This window comes from Squalius cephalus (genome assembly GCF_949319135.1).
Source record: "Squalius cephalus genome assembly, chromosome: 11".
Taxonomy (NCBI): domain Eukaryota; kingdom Metazoa; phylum Chordata; class Actinopteri; order Cypriniformes; family Leuciscidae; genus Squalius; species Squalius cephalus.
Genome location: NC_137132.1, coordinates 11,095,511 through 11,116,317, shown reverse-complemented (window position 1 = coordinate 11,116,317; position 20,807 = coordinate 11,095,511). Strand labels below are relative to the sequence as shown.

General features: G+C 35.6%; 1 protein-coding gene across 2 annotated transcripts; it reads left to right on the top strand.

The window, feature by feature from the left end:
* Positions 1-526: 526 nt before the first annotated feature.
* scn2b (sodium channel, voltage-gated, type II, beta) lies at positions 527-17,421 on the top strand. 2 transcript variants are annotated; one of them, XR_013822860.1, is made up of 6 exons: positions 549-1,046; positions 8,939-9,105; positions 9,791-10,001; positions 11,272-11,467; positions 11,555-11,622; positions 14,521-16,630. XR_013822860.1 is itself a non-coding variant. In XM_079887017.1 (5 exons), the coding sequence occupies exons 1-5, from the start codon at positions 965-967 to the stop codon at positions 14,549-14,551; spliced, it is 687 nt and encodes a 228-aa protein (XP_079743143.1). In that variant the 5' UTR covers positions 527-964; the 3' UTR covers positions 14,552-17,421. The 2 variants fall into 2 exon arrangements, 1 of the variants encoding a protein (XP_079743143.1); XM_079887017.1 differs by lacking the exon at positions 11,555-11,622 and having other exon boundaries at positions 527-1,046; positions 14,521-17,421.
* Positions 17,422-20,807: the final 3,386 nt, after the last annotated feature.

The window sequence follows — 20,807 nt, the reverse complement described above, 5'->3', positions numbered from 1 at the left end:
AGAGAAGGATCTGGTGTAATTGTACATTGTTTTCTATCAAATAAATGCAAAAAAAAAAAAATCTAAATCAGTTGCATAATATTACATTGAAATTATAGCCTACCAGTTTATTCATCAGAGATTTAATTTAAGTGCCTTAAGGTGGAGCAAGCTAAACTAACTAAACTAAACTAGCTAGCTGGATTACCAATTCAGATTAATATTTAGCTAAATGATTTGCATGGTTTTATACATTGCTAAATCCCCAATAGCCTATGTATCATACATATTTTTAGACCTGGGCAAATTTCATTTGATGTAACAGCCATTACATCTGGTATGCTAAAATTTTACTTTGACAAGCCAAAAACAGTTTCAAAGTAAATGGGTGCCTTCCACTCCTCCCATGTGTTTCTCTTTTTTCACAGTCTGGCAGAAATGATGGGTGGTTCTAAAATATATAGTCACATGACAATAAAAGTGTACGGTTGCCAAGATAAAGGGGGTGGGTCAATTTACTCACTGGCTCATGTTACCCCACTCTCCCCTACACTTTAATCTCCATTAGTGAGGAGAGGTGGTCCTTCTGCAAGCTAGTGCGTCATTTTTTGGTTTTGCGTCAACGGCCGCGTAGATTTTCTTCGACTGATTTCTGATTGCACTGAATCGAAGGACATGTAATATATAGATGCGTCCTGTTTTTTTGTTTTTGTTTTTCATCTTGTGAAATTATTTATATACCGTTTTATGTGTTGCTATTATAGTATTTTATATTAATGCAACGGGGTTCGTTTGAAATCTCAATAAAGACAAATGACAAACCACAACCATAATATCAACCAGTGCGCTTGCAACAGACACTGCCAGCCACATCATAGCACAAAATAAAAAACATATCCGTGTTTTTTATATGATTGAAACGGAGAAATAGATCGCACACGCATTTTTAATATATATTCCGATTCGTTTATTGTCAGCGACCAAAATGACCATTTTATTGCATTCTGGGGGAACGCAGTGGGCGTCCGCTTTGAAATTATCCTGTGTTGCAATGGTGATGTTTTTGGGTAAGTAAAAAAAGCTTCTGCTATGGAAAAAATAAATAAATACGCCCACCATTAAAATTATCATTTGACATTTTAACGATTTCAATGTAGCCTACCAGCCAAACAGATGTGATTTCATTTATGTTTCCCTGCCTACAGCCTGTTATTAATATGATGCGAATAAGAAAGAATGCAGATAAAAATTAGGTGTAGGGCATATGTTATTACAGTACATTATAGCGTTTAATGGTGATTATTATAGCAGATTAATTGTCATTAATCAGCATTATATGCGTTTTATCGTGATGCCATTGTGAGCGCATTTAGATCAGATTATGAAATGCTAAGCAGGTCATAATTGGCCAAATTGTTTGCCAATTTATATAATCAAATGAACTCAAATGATAACATTTTGCATCATATAATACCATTTTGTTGACAACGCAAAAAATAAATAAATAAATAACTGCCAATATTGTAAGATAAAATTGAGAACGGAAGGAAAAGTGGGTGTCACATTTGATTTCGTCTTAACCAGATTAATACACATGTTCGCAGTATATAATATTTGAAGAACAGCACTTTTAAATAATAATAATAATAACAATAATGACAGTTAAATAGGAAAACATGGAGACAATACTGCTGGGTGAGGAAAGGGTGCTTAAAGGGATAGTTCATCCAAAAATGTTGTCATTACATTGGCCTTCTCACCCGCAAGTCGTTCCAAACATGAACTAGTTTATTTCTTCTTTTGAACAAAAAAGAAGATATTTCAAAGAATGTTGGTAACCAGACATGGTTGACCAATTGACGTCCATAGTATATTTGTCCTACTATGGGTCAATGGGTGCCGTCAACTGTCTGGTTACCAACATTCCTTGAAATATCTTTTTGTGTGTTGAACAGAAGAAAGAAATTAATACAAGTTTGGAACGTAAATGATGTCAACGTTTTCATTTTTTGGGTGAGCTATCCTTTTAATGGAGAGAAGTAATACTGAACAACAAAGTAAACAACAAAGTGCTTCAGAGCAAACCAATTCATTAATAAAATAAAGAGAAATAAAGATGTTTAAAAGAGACTCTGAATGTCTGAACAAACACACAAGCTAGCGAGCCTAGTGAAAATAAATAAATGTTCGTGAATAGGTTTACTGCTACAGATGTTGTCTCATGGGACTGCTGCTTTTGAAGGTTACATGAGGATTATTTATTTCAACAGAAGGCATACAGTAGGCCTATGCCCTACTTTCTATAATCCATACGGTATAGTCCACGTTTTTTTAATTAATTAAAGTTTTATTATTGAACTAATGGTTCATGTACTGTTGGCTTAACATAAAGGAAAAAGAGCTGCAAACACCAAAATAGTATTTTTAAAGTCCCCGTGAACCGGAAGTTGCAAACAACTTTTCTCTAGTGTTGTGATGTATTTCCAAGTGAAACGGAATATTGAACAGAGGGCAGGGTTTTACTTTAGCTCCTCCTTTTCATCTCTGCTCATAGCAGACTAACGGTTTGAGGGGAGTGGTTCAGCGTTTTCAACCCAAGCCGTCAAACTGACGTTATCAGAAAAGGAACGCCATTCCAGACCGGAAGTAACTTTTCAGATTTTGATTAAAGATAACCACGGCAAAAAAAAAAAAAAAAAAAAAAAAAAAAAATCTGTGTATAACTTGCACGGATTAATTGTTCACCATATGCTCTAACAAAGTAAATAGGGTCAATTTTGATTTCATGTCGACTTTAAAACGAATGCTGGGGAAGTTGCATTCAAGTTCAAGCGAATACAGTGCAGTTTTTCTAGAAAGTCACCAGAGGGCGTAAAACACAGCATTTCAGTGACAGTAGATGAACATGAGATAGAATTATAATAAAACCCAGTTTCACTAAAATATCTCCAAAGATCCTCCTACTTACCATCCTAAATGATTTAATGAGGTTAAAATATATCTCCATACAAACTTAAGTGCATCAACTATTAGACATTTATAATCTACTAATCTCCATTAAAAGTCAATTGGCACTAGAAGAGGCACAGTTAATGTCTTCTTCACATGCTCATATTTCATGTAGATTAATTAATTTATTGATTAAAAATGTATGTCAATTGGTTTGATTTTTTTTATTATTATTATTATTATTATTATTGCAATAGCATTCATACATGTCGCTTAAGTGTCCAGATATATTTTAGGACATGTATTTTTAAAACAAATATTAATGCATGGATATTCTCAGCTTTCATCATGTAGTCTAGAGCAGTGGTTCCCAAACCTGTCCTGGAGGACCCCCAACACTGCACGTTTTCTTTGTCTCCCTACTCAAACACACCTGATTCAACTCATCAGCTCATTATCACATGGGTTAATGAGCTGATGAGTTGAATCAGGTGTGTTTGATTAGGGAGACAAAGAAAACGTGCAGTGTTGGGGGGCCTTCAGGACAGGTTTGGGAACCACTGGTCTAGAGCACAGTCAATTCCACTGGCAAAATTATTTGCACATCAATAACACATTCAGCTATACAGATGCGGTATTGCGGTATTGCGGCATTGGTGCGGCATCCTATATTCTACAGGAGATTGAAGTTAATAATACATTTCAGTCGGCTTTCTGAAAAAAAAAAAAAAAAAACTGAATTATTCCACTAGCCCCAAAAGCTATTGAACTCAATTTCACTATATAAACCTCTTCTTCTTCTTCTTCTTCTTCAGTAGACTACCGTTCAAAAGTTGTTTTTTGAAAGATATGAATATTTTTATTCAGCAAGGATAAGGCTATAAAGTGCATAAAACAATTACAGTTAAGACAATGTTACAAGAAAAATCGGTTTCCACAAAAATATTAAGCAGCACAACTGTTTTCAACATCGTTAATAATAATAAATGTTTCTTGAGTAGCAAATCAGCATTTTAGAATGATTTCTGAATGATCATGTGACACTGAAGACTGAAGTGATGATGCTGAAAATTCATCTTTGCATCACAGGAATAAAAAACAACAGTTGATTTCAATTGTAATACTTAATATTACTTGTTACTGTATTTTGATCAAATAAAAATCCTCGGTGAGCGTAAGATACTTATTTCAAAGGCATAAAAAATTGACCAATCCCAATTTTTTTAAATGGAAATGCACTGAAAAAAAAATGATTCGTTGAATTTAATTTAAAAAAAAAGATGGTAAGTGGTTGCACACAATTGATTTTAGCTACATTTAAACAAATGCATTAAGTTGAACTAAAATTGATTAAGTTCAACTTAATACATTTGTTTAAATGTAGCTAAAATAAATTGTGTGCAACCACTTACCATAAAAATGTTTATTAAATTCAACGAATCATTTTTTCAGTGTGTATACAAAATTGAAAGATAAACTATAGAAAATATAAAAAGTCTACACTACTATTGGAGAAAATCTACCTAAGGATAATAGTTTACAAGAATATGTTTTACTCATTACGTTATTTTAGATTGCACAGTGCATGCAAATGTTGTTTTATTATACTTAGTCTTAATTTAAAGGAACAGTTCACTCAAAAATAAAAATTATGTCAGCATTTATGACGTCATTCACTGACGATTTCGCTTGAGAGTTATGGTCACTTTCACTTTCATTGTATGGAATATAATTGCTTGGACATTCTGCTACAATTACCTCTATTCGTCTTCTATGAAAAAAAGTTAATTATACAGTTTTCTAAAGACATGAGGGTGAGTAATTGATGCCAGAATATTTATTTTAGGGTGAACTGTCCCTTAAAATAGTGGATCAACGGATACAATCCAACTGCAGTAATATGACAGTCTCTGAGCCGAATATGACATATGGTAGATTATGAGAAAACAATTGCTGTTAACAAGCTTGTGAAGATCTGCTTCTCACAGAAATACAGATGTCTCGCTCTTCTCATTTACTGTGCAAACATACCATGTTCAAAGTTTTGCCCACGATATTTCAGTCATTAAGAAACTAAAATGTGGTGCATTTAAACCGTCTAAACAGATGTGTTGCCATAACATTGCTTTTAACAACCCAATACTGAAATAAAAGAGAGGTTTTGCTGTGAGTGCAGAGTGATACGAACAGTGAAATGTCCCAGCGCTGTTAGACTGTATAGAAATGTAACAAATTATTATTATTATTTATAATCTTTTATTGGAAAATGAAACAACTTTTTAACTCATAACTTTAACTTTGATAACTGCCTTAATCTTTTAAACAACTGAGACGATTGGGCTCAAACTACATTTAATAAAAGTCACCTGTAAAGTTTATAAAATATACAGTGCTATGCATAAGTTTAGACACCCATGCTAAAGTTGACTAAAAAGAGGAATAAAAAATCATCTTTTGGAAATTGAACTTCATGCCTTAATAAAAAAAATTAGGAAAAATCCAACCTTTAAGGACACCAATTTTCTTTGTAAATGAATAATGTATCGTAAATAAATAAATGTTCTTCCTTAAAATACAGGGTGCATAAGTTTGGACACCCCTATGTTAAATTCCCATAGAGGCAGGCAGATTTTTATTTTTAAAGGCCAGTTACTTCATGGATCCAGGATACTATGCATCCTGATAAAGTTCCCTTGGCCTTTGGAATTAAAATAGCCCCACATCATTACATCATTACATAGCCTTCACCATACCTAGAGATTTGCATGGTTTTATTTCAGTTAGCCTAATAGCTGGTTTGATTTGCATTGAGAGATGATCTTATGGAAAGTACTCCATGCCAATCTCTAGGTATGGTGAAGGCTATGTGATGATGTGGGGCTATTTTAATTCCAAAGGCCAAGGGAACTTTATCAGGATGCATAGTATCCTGGATCCATGAAGTAGCTGGCCTTTAAAAATGTAAAGGCCAGCCCTATGTTAAATTCCCATAGAGGTGTCCAAACTTATGCACCCTGTATTTTAAGGAAGAACATTTATTTATTTATGATACATTATTCATTCACAAAGAAAATTGGTGTCCTTAAAGGTTGGATTTTTCCTAATTTTTTTAATTAAGGCATTAAGTTCAATTTCCAAAAGATGATTTTTTATTTCTCTTTTTAGTCAACTTTAGCATGGGTGTCTAGCACTGTATATTACATCAGCATATGAGGGCCTAACTGAACGACTTCAGGGACTCATTTCAAGATCAATCATTTAATAGTTCATCTAATGCCAAATTTATGGAAAAAAAAAAAGATCAGTCAAGAATAGAAAATTATTGAAAATATGGGTTCGTGTATTATAGCAATGTCCATCAAAACCAACACGTTGAACGATGTTAACTAACCCACCGAAGTTTTTCTATTGGATTGGCGTTTAATTTTGCAGTGTGTTGAACAAATTTATTCTCACGTGCATTATGTATTATGTGCGTTATTGTCTCTGACAGACAGCATGTTAAAGCTGCTCAGCCCACCATTTTCTCCCTGCTCTTGGAAAGCAATAGCGTAGTCAAAACATCCGGTAGTGTGGGTTTTCCAGGGATGTCCTCGCTGGAACTCTCCTTCTTGTAAATACTACTGTGTATTGTGCACGTTATACAGTATTTTGACAGACATCGATGTTGTGATATTCAAATTATGTGGATTTGTAAGGTAATGTTTATTTGTGTCTTAGCCGGAAAGTATTCAGCGAAGTGATTTATGAGTGTGTTATGTTGATGTTTTTAGTTCTAATATTCTAATCGACAGCCGGTTTTTGACGGATGTGATAACGTGCATAAGGGCTGAACTGCGTTTGATTTTTGGGTAATTATAGACGTTAAAAATGTTTTATTGCGTAGTTCATTATACTTATTTTATGGAATGAAGTTTATTTCGTGGCTTAAATAAATTATTAGTTACTCAGAGACTGACATGTTTGGCTTGTCATAAACGTTACATTCAGCTGTCACGAATTCATTGACTTTGGAAAATAAAGTACAGTTTTTTTAACAGGAAAGGAGCGGTGTTTATGCGCAAAGTTGTTTGTATTTTCTCTTATAACAAAAATCTTTTATTTAAACCCTTGAAAATGCAAATCCTGTTGTAAATAATAGTGAAAAATCACTTTTTCAAACAATGTTCCATTATTTCCCCTTAGCAGATTTTGACAGATTTATTATTTGTTTGTTTGTGCATGCATATACAGCTCCACAATGTACCTTGTCCAGATTTCTCCTTTAACCATAACCTTGAGAGCAGGAAAAAGAGGACAGAGACAGCGCAGGGAGGGTGTAGGGATGGGGTTTGTCAGGAACTGTTGTGTGAGAGAGGGCGAGAGAGAGCTACACTGCAGTATTTTCTTCCTACAGCACTCTGAACTGGTGAATATTGATACATGCATCAAATCGGTTCCCTAAGAGTGGGCTGGAGACATCAGCAGTAGTCAGACCCTGTATTTCCATGCTCATATAAGCCCAAACAGTCATGTAAGAGAGTTTACCGATACATTGTAGCTTTTTAACTACAACAGTTAGACTATTATTTATTCAAATGCATGAATTCAGTGATTAAATGTGCATGGGGAATGCAAAGGAGTTCTAGCGTCTCTGCTGTAGTGCAGAGAGAAACCGACTAAATATACATGAGAGTAAAAGGGTGGGTGGGGACGACATTGACGTAGTGCCGGTATTGAGTAACACACCCGACCGAGTGCTGACTCTGCGTGTGTGTATATTTATGCTGAACATGCGTGTGTGTCTCTGTGTGTTTATTACAGCACACACTGAAAGCACAAGTAGGATACTGTTTCAGCAAAAAAACACTATGTATATAATGAATCCTTGTATATCTGTATAGTTCAAATGTTGCTTTGTAGGCACTCTGAATTTAACACACTATAAATCATTGTGATTACTAAAGGGATTCAAGTACACATGAGGTTTGTGTGTGTATGTGTTCTCCCGAACACAGCTGCTGTAGTTCTTGCTCTCTATCTGTGAGGACACCTGATTTTTTGAGAGGGAGGGGGACGGACTAAACTGCAGCACTTTGAGGGGGGTGGGGATGGGATGGGATGGGATGGGAGGGTGTGACGAAGTTGCTGCTACTACTGCAGAGAGCCGGGCCGATAAAGCATAACTGCTGCAGCAGTGGGAACTTGTCCAGAACTTGGTGCAGAATGGTGTCCATTTGGCACAATTGGCAGAATGGTGGAGAAAGTAAACCTTCCTGATAGACAAAATTATGACATTTTGGCTGTCGATTCAATACAAATAATGTCACCCAGTGTAAGCTTAATGCATATAGAGATAAAGAATTTCCCATGTTTTCTACATGTGACCACGTGTGCCACTTTTCCACCATCAGGCCAAACCTTTCTTATTGCTTAAACATTCCATTCTGTGCCGATCCAGCCGTGGTTTAATTTTCCTCTCTGGTACTGATAAAGGAGCTTTTTAGAATGTAATACAAATGCGTCAGTCATTGCCTTGGTTCTTTTAATTTCATTATTAAAGGAATGGATCACTTAAAATTTTAAATTCTGCCATAATTTACTCACCCTCAAGTTGTTTCAAACCTGTATGAGTTTCTTTCTTCTGCTGAACACAAAAGAAGATATTTTGAAGAATGACGGAAACTAAACAGTTGATGTACCCCATTGCTTCAATTGTATTTCTTTTTAGTATTACAAAATTTAACCACCCATTTACCTCTTCCAGTCAGAATTAAGAGTCAAAAATAGCCATTTTATTATAAGGTACTTTTTAATTGTTCGAAAGTTATATAATACCACTATGCAAATTATTTTGGAAGTTTAAAAAAACAGCTTTTTTATCGGTTGGCAATAACATTTGAACTCATTCTTAAATTAATGACTTCAAATTTAATTTCAGTGACTTTAGATGAAAAAGACGTGCACCAATCAGATGGCAGGAAAATCAAATGACAGGAATTATACATGTCTATATTTACATATCTTGCAGCCTGTCCAGTGACTTCCATGGATGTGCTGGTGCAACAACAGATCAACGCTCTCAACGGAACTGATGTTAAAATCCCGTGTGCATTCACCTCATGCTACAAGCTGGACCCCAAGCAATTTGCCATGAACTGGACCTATCAGGAAACACTCAACAGCACAGAGGAGATGGTGAGAGAAAATAAGAGACTTAAAATGTTAAATATAATCAAAATATTAGCCCCTTTCACACATACAGTCTTTACTGGTAAATTACCGGTAAGAGATCATGTGTGAACAGGACCTTTTCAAAAATACCGGTTAATTGGTTCCGGCAAGTAAGGGAAGTTGTAACAACACCATTAAATTACCAGTAATGTGTTCTGTGTGAATGCGGAATGAAGATTAACGGTATGATCGCGTACAATGTCGGAACGTGCTGACGTAAGAAGTCTGCTTTGGGCCAGTCATAAAGTTCTTATGGATATAATGTGATTACTCAGCACTGTTTACAGTAAGCTTTTTAATAGTTTTTCTATTTAAATGTGCACTCAATGATTTCTGACTGTTGCACTACATCTCACAGCTTTTTCAACGTGTCTCGCTCGAGACCCTGCCTTCTTTTCCACTAATCAGTGCTGCAGTTGCACTATTATAAATTGAACAGATAGTGAAACTAAAGCGGAACGCTGTTGCTTGTGTGAACAGCATATTTGTGCATTTACCGGTAAAGTCATTCAGGCAATTTTACGGTAATTTACTGGTATTGCTGTGTGAAAGGGGCTATTGAAATATCAATATTTACATAAATATTAGTTAGACGATTCTTTTGTTTCGTCACTTTTCTCAATCTACCTTCAATTTCTTCTTTTCCAAGTTCATGACCTATAAGACCAGGATAACACCCCTGAAGCCAAGCCGATTTGGAGAGCGGGCTATTTTTTCTGGAAACCTAGAGAAGAATGACCTCAGCATCACCATCTTAGATGTGCAGTTGACAGATGATGGAATCTACAATTGCTATGTGCGCAACCCTCCAGATCGCATTCAGGGTCACGGCACCATCCAGTTCAACGTCTTGACTGAATGTAAGACTTCAGCATGTGCTAATATGCTGTATGGCAAAAGTTTCGGGTCTTCAACCAGGGTTGCTTCAAGACAGACCATGATGAATGGGGTTTCATTATTGCAGGTGTTGTTAAGTCCAGGATTAGAATAGAGTGCTGCAGAGATAATATATTTTTGTTGGTCAACCCGGAAGTTTGCATCACCCTGGTTCCCTTGACAAAAATCAGATGTTTCTATTGGCTTTTGGATTATTGCAGAAAATAATCTCCTCAACCAACAAAAAGTGTATTATTCTTTTCACAAATTAACACAGCTTCTATCATTTTAAAGCCTAAACGCAACCGGCAGGAGTAAAAAGCTAAACATAGGATATAAACGAACTACAGCACGGTCGCATTATTTCAACATCACCATCACTAAGTTTCTAATTACTCTCAGTCTTTATTTAAAAAAATAACATTTTGCCTAAAAGTTTGAGTTAGAATAGTTTGTGAACACAACAAAGCTGTAAAAGTGGACTAGCGAGTAAAAGAGTTCGGTGTGATGACAACCTTTGTAGTCCTGTTTAGCCACTTTAACAGTTAAAAAAAAAAAATCACAAAGGGGTTTCACTGATATTGTATATGTTGTAAAATAAAACGTGTAAATATATTGAACTTGTGTTTATTACAAACCTTATTTCAGGGATTTAACTAAAAACCCATTGAATTCATTGACTTCACTGACTTTGTGTTTTGGCCGACAAACATGTCATTCCTTCAGCACTTTATTTATTCGAAGAAAAAACACATTAATACGGTTTGTATTCATAGTTCATCACAATGAAACAACCTTAACTTGCTCAGAAAGATTTAAACTCTTGCTCCACTAAGGGTACATTTACACGACTTTGATAAACGTTGTTTTTTTCGAGTACAGATGACAACATTATCAAAACGATCCCTGTTCACACCAATCCTAGAAAACGATTAAACCGCTGTATGCATGCATGCACAGGCCAGTAGCTGGCGATGTCACTATATAAAGAAACACTAGAAAACTATAGAAGGCATTAATAACTACTGTCTGCTCTAGCACCCCTAATGGCAACATTGAGAATGCAACCGGTAGATTTTAGCTGGTTAGCATAGGCCAGTTAGCCACTGGAGGTAGAAGTACTCAATCTTGGCCCAGAAAGATTTTTCTTTTCTTTTTTTACACTATTTTACACTTTTTTCACTGAAGAAATATGCTGCTTTGGTGAAGTTTGCTGTTAGCATCTCTTCTTTTTCTCTACTTTCCTCTGCCCAGTGCCACCACCAAGGGATTCGACTATTGCTGTCGCCATCGGGGCATCTGTGGGGGGCATTCTTGCTTTGCTCATTCTGTCCATGGTAGTGGTGAAGTGCATTCGTAGACATAAGAACCAGGAGCTGATCTCAGACGAGCAGAAGATGGAAGAAGAGGGCAAAGTAGATGGAGAAGGAGGAACAGAAGAAGCAACAAAGTAAGATTTTTTTCTTCTTCTTTTCTTTCCCAGTATTTGAGTATTTCGTCTCTGTAAACAAACTGCTTACTTTGAATCCTGAAACAGACAGCCCTAACCCGCCATCTTAGCCATGGAGGCCTAACGTATGGTGGAGCTCCATCCTTCACGTTCTGGTAAAACTGATTGCTAGCTAGTGTGTCTTGGTGGTCATGTGACTGTGGTTGACAGTGGCTCTTTCAAGTTCTCTTTCCATCATTGTTTCATCAGTCTGTCCTTCTTGTTTTTAGGTTGAATTCTGAATTCTCTGGTTGCAATCAGTCTTTGTAGTCTTTCTTTATCTGGTTAGGTTCTGTTGTGTCTGTTTGTGGTGGTTGCTGTCAGTGTTTTTCAGCTAACGAAATAACTGCTCTTGCAATATATATATATATATATATATATGAAGAGTTCAGATGCAAAAGCCTCTAAGTGCCATCTGAAATTTTCTTTTAGAATGATCATTTTTATCAAGCTTGTATATTTAAGTTCAGCAATTTCACTTAAATGGCAATGAAAATAACCTATTAATTGTCATTTAAGTGAAATTACTGAACTTAAATATACGAGCTTGATAAAAATGATCATTCTAGAAGAAAATTTCAGATGGCACTTAGAGGCTTAGTATAGTATAACACCATACTAATACTGTGTTTGACCCCCTTTCGCCTTCAGAACTGCCTTAATTCTACGTGGCATTGATTCAACAAGGTGCTGAAAGCATTCTTTAGAAATGTTGGCCCATATTGATAGGATAGCATCTTGCAGTTGATGGAGATTTGTGGGATGCACATCCAGGGCACTAAGCTCGCGTTCCACCACATCCCAAAGTTGCTCTATTGGGTTGCGATCTGGTGACTGTGGGGGCCATTTTAGGACAGTGAACTCATTGTCATGTTCAAGAAACCAATTTGACATGATTCGAGCTTTGTGACATGGTGCATTATCCTGCTGGAAGTAGCCATCAGAGGATGGGTACATGGTGGTCATAAAGGGATGGACATGGTCAGAAACAATGCTCAGGTAGGCCGTGGCATTTAAACGATGCCCAATTGGCACTAAGGGGCCTAAAGTGTGCCAAGAAAACATCCCCCACACCATTACACCACCACCACCACCAGCCTGCACAGTGGTAACAAGGCATGATGGATCCATGTTCTCATACTGTTTACGCCAAATTCTGAATGTCTCAACAGAAATCGAGACTCATCAGACCAGGCAACATTTTTCCAGTCTTCAACTGTCCAATTTTGGTGAGCTCGTGCAAATTGTAGCCTCTTTTTCCTATTTGTAGTGGAGATGAGTGGTACCCGGTGGGGTCTTCTGCTGTTGTAGCCCATCCGCCTCAAGGTTGTGCGTGTTGTGGCTTCACAAATGCTTTGCTGCATACCTCGGTTGTAACGAGTGGTTATTTCAGTCAAAGTTGCTCTTCTATCAGCTTGAATCAGTCAGCCCATTCTCCTCTGACCTCTAGCATCAACAAGGTATTTTCGCCCATAGGACTGCCGCATACTGGATGTTTTTCCCTTTTCACACCATTCTTTGTAAACCCTAGAAATGGTTGTGCGTGAAAATCCCAGTAACTGAGCAGATTGTGAAATACTCAGACCGGCCCGTCTGGCACCAACAACCATGCCACGCTCAAAATTGCTTAAATCACCTTTCTTTCCCATTCTGACATTCAGTTTGGAGTTCAGGAGATTGTCTTGACCAGGACCACACCCCTAAATGCACTGAAGCAACTGCCATGTGATTGGTTGATTAGATAATTGCATTAATGAGAAATTGAACAGGTGTTCCTAATAATCCTTTAGGTGAGTGTATATATATATTACAAGAGCAGGTCTTGTGCAGTTATTTGGTTTGCTGAAATAAACTATAAATATATATACAAATACAACAATGCAAGTGAATCACTGAATCAGTATTTTGAACGCCTTAATTGAAAGTAATGCCTAATAGTGGAGCGGCTAAGTGATATAATTGTTCAGTTTATGATACAAGCGTGAAAATTGGCATGAGCAGTCTCCATGGGTCACTTGACAAGAAAATTGTCCGAGCCACTTGAAATTTCAAGATTTTTCATTTTTCAAGATGGCCGACACCTTAGTGGAGCAGTTAAGTGATATGGTGGTTTATTTGGTGATACAAGCATGAAAATTGGCATGAGCAGTCTCTGATGGTCACTAGACAATAAGCCACCCACAGCTACTTGAAATTTCAAGATGGCGGCCATTTTTCAAGATGGCCGACACCTTAGTGGAGCAAGTGATATAGTGGTTTATTTGGTGATACAAACATGAAAATTGGTATGAGCAGTCTCTGATGGTCACTAGACAATAAGCCACCCACAGCTACTTGAAATTTCAAGATGGCGGCCATTTTTCAAGATGGCCACCACCTTAGTGGAGCAATTAGGTTCATGGCAATTTTCATGCTTGTATCACCAACTAAATGATTTCTTAAGCCTAATTGCTCCACTAAGGTGGTGGCCATCTTGAAAAATGGCCGCCATCTTGAAATTTCAAGTAGCTGTGGGTGGCTTATTGTCAAGTGACCCACAGAGACTGCTCATGCCAATTTTCATGCTTGTATCACCAAATAAACCACTATATCACTTAACTGCTCCACTAAGGTGTCGGCCATCTTGAAAAATTGCCGCCATCTTGAAATTTCAAGTGGCTCGGACAATTTTCTTGTCAAGTGACCCATGGAGACTGCTCATGCCAATTTTCACGCTTGTATCATAAACTGAACGATTCTGCCAAACATAAGCACTTAGCCGCTCCACTATAAGGATTCACAGAAATTATATTTTCGAACTTTTTGGAACATTTTGGAATTGTTTCCGACAGAGGTTCTGGCAAATGAATAATTGACTTAGTATTTTAAGCCCAATTCATTGAGACTATCAGAAAAAAATAATGATCTTGAATCAGATTTCCCAACTCTAATGGGATTTTCTTTTCCTACAAAATTATTAAATATACTGTTAATAATAAATTCTCACATTTCATTGTCTTTCTTTTACCTTTCAGAAATTTATGCCTCCTGCCTGAAGATATGTAAAATTTGTTTTACTCTTCGTCTCATTCAACATTCCTCAGTTTTCTTGTGTAGCGACCAAACATGTCATGTTAGGAAGATCTCTGCCACAGTGCCATGACGTCCAATCACTGGTGAGAAATCACAAAGGGTTTTATACTGCCTCTTCCACTCAATATGGCAGGCTAATGTGATAACAGTGTCCTACAGAACTGTTTATTTGGTCCACCCTTTTTACTGCCACTATTAGCACTATAAATATTAGCCATCCAGTATTTCTGCTAAGAATTTTCTAAAAGGGAGAGTTTTAAATTATACAAAGTCCTCCTTTATAACTGCCAAAGTTACCTTTATGGTGTTTATACATTTTGACAGTTTCTTGAGAAATCACTGCCCTCAACGTCCTCTTTAAGTGGATGCAGAAACATAACGTGTGTGTTTGTGTGTGTGTGCCTTCTCGTTGTGCCAGTTTGCAAAATGTTGTGCTGTTTTTACAATCCAGCATGTAAAACTGCAGAATATTTTGCAGTGATACCTTGAACCTACCAAAATGGCAGGACCATGACTATCCATCAAAATCTATCATTTGCTTGTTTATAGCACATAACACACCTCCAAAACATGTACAATCATTGCATGACAATTTTCTTATACATGATACACAAAAATTGCACAAAACAAATCATTACTTTGCATAAGCATCTGGCACATTCTATGAATAGAGTACACTTTGGTGTCCCATGACTTTTTAAAAGCATTAAGGCCCTGACACAAAAAGCAGATGGTCGGCCATCGGCCAACATCGGGCCATCGTTGAACGTCAGCTGGCCCAGTTTTTGTGGCGTGTTCTGTACCGTCTGCACTAGTTTGTCGGGGTGGGGGGTATTTTGGCCGATTGAGCACGTCATACCTGAGCATTCCAATGCACAACTATTTTCAGAACTTGAGCTGCTTGAAATTAAAAAAGTGATCAGCATGATTGATATTTAATGGGAATGTGGCTAATGTTTCCACTTTTGAATGACGAGTATAGACTATTGATACCTGCTGATATAGACAGTTGTTTTCTTACATGCAGGTGGAGAACGCTAGTTGATAGTCGCCTGTAGCCTTTGTGGTGTGTTCAAGTCCAGCTTTTTAAGGTGACAACACAGTCGGCTTTCGTCGACGCTAGTTCTTTAACATCGTCTTGGTGTGTCACGGCCTTTAGAGGCACAAATCCCTTGTTGTTTTGTTATGACCTATTAGAAACCGTATGCTTGTTATCTAACATGAAACTAACTTAGCATGAAGAGAAGTTTTTTTTTTTAGTCTGTTCCACCTCAGAGGACTTCACTTTCTTGACTATATCTAAAAATTAAAATTATAGAAGAGTGACATAATTTTAAAATATGGACATTGAAGTTTTAACATTCTGCTAATAGTAAAAAATAAGTGATTTTAAATTCAATTTTAAAAACATTTTTTCCATTACAAAAACAAAACGTGTAACATTCCTTGTGAGGCCCAAATATTAAGCTAAACTGGACCATTTTACTGCATGGCAGAAATTATGAATCGAAAAAAAAAATATATCAAACAAATATCCTATGGAGCGACAGCATTTATGCCAAATTTGCAACCCTAAAATATTTTTTTCAAGTTTCAGGCATTTTGTACCCTATTTATAGAAAATGCCATTTACAAAACACTGCTTTCACACACAAACATCGTCATTTCAGGTGCAACACTTATGTGGCATTTGAAACATTCTGTTGGATACGTTTTGATAAAAACCAAAAAACTAATTTGATTGTTGATATTATTGTGTTTGACAAGTATGTTGTGGTGTGTTATTTGGAATGTGTGAACTTATTTTAAATTAGTATCTATATATGTTTATTTTTTTCTCTGTACTGAATTTATGAACACTTCATTTTTAACCTGATAATCAGTTTTCACAGCTAATCTTATAATCTGAAAGAGGCTTAAAAAAGGTTAAAATTGAGTCTTAAGCTTGTGCAAGTGAAATATGATTGAATGTGTCAAATTTAAAAGAAAATGAAACATTTGGGTATACAGAGGTAATAATAACCTTTTAATGATTCACTGAACGTTTTTCCCAAAAGAAAAAGAACAAAACCAAAAACAGATATTTAGTTCTGTTTATAAAAATTCTGTTTCCATATCAAATGTGTTGGGAATCCATTTTGATTGTTAACTTACTTTCAGTGGACTCATAGTAGTGGACTATGGACTGTCTTGTAGATTATGTAGGGAAGGGGCAGTTCCCCCATCTGCTAAATCGAACAATTTCTGCAAAGAATAGCCTCGATGTTATAACAGTATGATTTTGTGTTATGTTCAGGAAACGTGAGAAGTATGTTTTAATAGTTTAATTCAATAAAAGTAAATAAATCTAAATCTAAATATATATGTATGTTGTAATCTTGAATGATGTTGAAAAGTCTGTCTATTTAAATTGAAGCAATTAATAGAGATGTAGGTTAGAACATTACATTCATTCAATAATAAACAGTGCTTCTTTGTTCTGGCATAAAATAAAAAAAAACAATATATACTGTACAGTATTTGCCTTCAAACCATAACAGTTTAAACTACTGTAGTACTTATTTTACTTCACTATTTATAGTTACTTGGTTCGCATGCTGTAAAAAAAACATTATTCAGCACAGGCCCAAAGCCTGGAGCCACAGTGATTTTGAGCCTAGGAGGGCTCACCCTTAGCAGGGCAAAGCCAACACATTTGTTGGCTTCTGTTCAGGCACTCTTTAACTCACTGAGTGCCCTTCTGATTGGGTTACGCTGCTTTTTTTTTTTTTTTTTTTTCACTGCAAATGTATTATATTACACTTCCACATCATCTCTTATAAAATTAATCATGGCTTTACTACAAATAATAATTTAAAAAAAAAAACATGGTTATCCATGGTTACCACAAATAAATCATAAACCATTGCTACACTAACCATAGTTTATCCATGATACAACTGTGGTTATACAAATGGAAATCAATCCACCAAAAAAACATGGTTACTACACGTTAACTATAACAAAACCATGGTTAGGGATATTGTATTTTATGGATCATGACATGTTATATTGCTTCTTGTTATATCACTAACAAAAAATGTACCAAAAATACATGGTAAATCCATGCTGTTGTACCACTATAATTTGCTGTTACCTCTATAATTTTTTGTATGAATGTATTCTTATTTATGTATTCTGTTTATTATTATTATTTTAATTTAACATGTTTAAATCAGTGTTAATTTATTGTGTTATGGACTCTACTGACATTTACATATTGTGTAATCAGAACTGTTAACTATTATTGCTATGTATTCAATTATAATTTCATACAAAATGACGCTTAGTTACTTTGTTCACGTGCACATATAGATTGTGAATTATACTGTTTTGTTTGTATGTTTTACGACCCTGTGGATTTTTGCAATTGTGTAGATATCATAATGTAAGTTTAACATAATGTGAGTGACACAAAGATACTCCAAAAGGATAAAACATAACCATCAAGCTCATATTTTGATTTGCTGCACAGCAGTTAACATTAAGCCAGCTTTTGAAATACAGACTGTGGCACAGTGATTTTATGGCTGGTGCATTAATGGTTGCCATTCATAGGTTGAATTGCCTTCATCGCCAGGCAACATCTAAATCCCTGATTATATTTTAATAATTTTGTAATTATAATTATATAATTATACTATAGGTAGATTATAGCACAGATATGTAACCATGATACCATATTGTTGATTGTACTGCCTTGATGTTTTCTTTAATGCATTTGCCTACACATCAAGATCATACAAACATGTATATGGACATAATCAATAGCAGCACTCCAGCGAGGCTGGTTGGAATGGCTTGGGGACCAGTTTTTGCATTTTTCAAGCATTTTTCCATCATGCATGCCTCTGTTTTAGTATCTTTCTGAAGGTCTAACCCTGGCCTACTTTAAATACATATGCTTGCGCTTCACCATAACAATGAGCTGCATCACTGATTGTTTTTCTCCAATAAAAACAAAGAAAAAAGTATTTTGTGTCTGTTTTTTTTTTTTTTTTTTTTTTTTACCTTTCACTAAAAATATTTGCATTTTCACTGAAAACATTAGCCTAATAAATATTTAAAGGATAGAAAATTTAATGGAAATGAAAATTCTGTTGAAATGAAAATCAGTTACTCACCCCCATGATGGTCAAAACCCATTAAGCTTTCTTTCTTCTGGGGAAAACACTTGAAGATGATCAGTTCCTTTAAAATAAATATCAAATATAAAAATTATTGTAATTACTGTATTAAAATATTGATTATTTTTTAGTTAATTACAGCCAGCTGAGCTACTTTCAGCTATGTTGTCAAAAACAGCAAATGTTAGTGCTTGGCAATATGCATTACATGGACATTTGGAGCAGGTAGGCAGGGCAGGTGTTTTTAAGTAGGTTATACTGAGAGAAGCTGACAGAGGGTGTTGAGGGGGCAGCGTCTCTGCAGTGTGATCAACACTATATAGCTACTGCTGGAGAAAATTGCAGCACAGGCAAAAGTGAAGGTGAATATAAACAGTAGATATTCATCAAAGTGCCAAATTCAACTAGACCACAACATCATGACAACTTGAATATCAAGACTGAAAATCAACAAATTAAGTTAAACCATGAATTATTTGAGATGTGCATCTATTGATCATTAATACTCCAATCCAGATAAAATAAATAAAGTTTTATTTTATTTTTTTTAGTTTAAACATATTTTATTTAAATGAATCACATGTAATGTTGGGGGTGCTGCCACGGTGAGTCAGCAAGACAGATGTAATTTAAACATCTGGTGTAAAAACCCTTCAGCAACTCAATCTCGCTGCAATTAGTCCGTTTTTAGATACACAGATGTGCTTGTTTCTTCTTTTTCTTATTTATATTGGTAATTATGTGTATAATACTCAGACAGCTTTATTTATTTATTTATTCTAGAATGACCAAGTCAAATTCCTCATAAGACCAATCTTGCCTGATGTGTAACAGCACTCTTATGTGTTCTTTTTAGAAAAGGGCAAATATTATATGTGTACAGATTTGGGCAATCTCACAATTATGTGTTTTTATTTAATTTTCCAATTGTATCAACTGTTTCCATAAGGATTACTCTTTCGATCTTCTCATCGACATGTCTCTAATATTACAAGAGTAAATTTAGAAATGTTTCAGCAATGCTTGGATCTGTACCAGGGTTATTATAGTTTTGCATTTTTCATTAGTTTTTATTTTTATTTCGTTTTGACTTTTTGTTTTCAAATTCAGTTTAGTTTTAATTAGTTTTTAAAGTGGGTTTGCTAGTTTAGTTTATTTTTTATTTTTTGAAAATGCTTAGTTTTAGTTTAGTTTTTATTAGTTTTAGTGTTAGTTTTAGTCTTTTTTTGTAATTTGGGTTATTTGTCAGGGGCAAGATTAAAAAAAGTCAGAAAAAGTATTGTGTAATAATAAAAACATAATACAATTTTAGAAAAAAATTCACACCCCATTGAAATTCCTTTACCTCTTACAAAATCCACACGCTGTACCAAAAATCTACACATCTTCTATACAGAATTCACACCCTATACAAATACCACAGCTGTACAATTTTCACACCCTATACTAAATTTACCCTATGGGGAGAGTGGGGGGATTTGTGCCAGGGGGGAAGTAGTTCCACCCCTTGTTTCTGGAAAACCATAGAAGAAATTGGTCATGTGACCACATAATTTTGAAAAGCAATCACTTTTACTCATCCTCCAAAGAAGAGAGACACATGGCATGAGAGTTAAGCACATTTTAGTGCAAAAAACTGTTTTTTCCCTTTCAAAGTAAAATTTCTATGATTAAGGTTTTTTGATTGTAGTGTCTGAACAATTATAGACAAGTTTGAAAACATTTCACACATGTTTTAGTGCTTTAGTAGGCTACACAATGAGTCTATACAGTTAGCATGATGTTAGCTCTTAACTGCTGGATCATGCTAATTATTCAAACTTGTGGGTCTGGGGTGATTTGTGCCAAAGGGCCTGGGGTAAGTTGTGCCAGATCCAGACCACCTAGAGACCTACATACTCACAGGGGATAATCTTGAGAAGTGAGGAGATGGGCATGCCTCATCATTGTTTGACTTAGGCCTGCCTGCTATTTGTTTAATTTAGCTAACACTGATTTCAGTTTTGACTTTGCACTATGTTATTAAAGATAAGTTTTATTCCGTTTTTAAGTGGCCTATGTCA

Excerpts from the sequence above, each read along its gene's own strand:
- scn2b (XM_079887017.1), top strand. The coding sequence starts at position 965 with ATGACCATTTTATTGCATTCTGGGGGAACGCAGTGGGCGTCCGCTTTG. Across the intron at positions 1,047-8,938 it reads TGCAATGGTGATGTTTTTGG|CCTGTCCAGTGACTTCCATG; the intron begins GTAAGTAAAAAA and ends CATATCTTGCAG. Across the intron at positions 9,106-9,790 it reads TCAACAGCACAGAGGAGATG|TTCATGACCTATAAGACCAG; the intron begins GTGAGAGAAAAT and ends TTCTTTTCCAAG.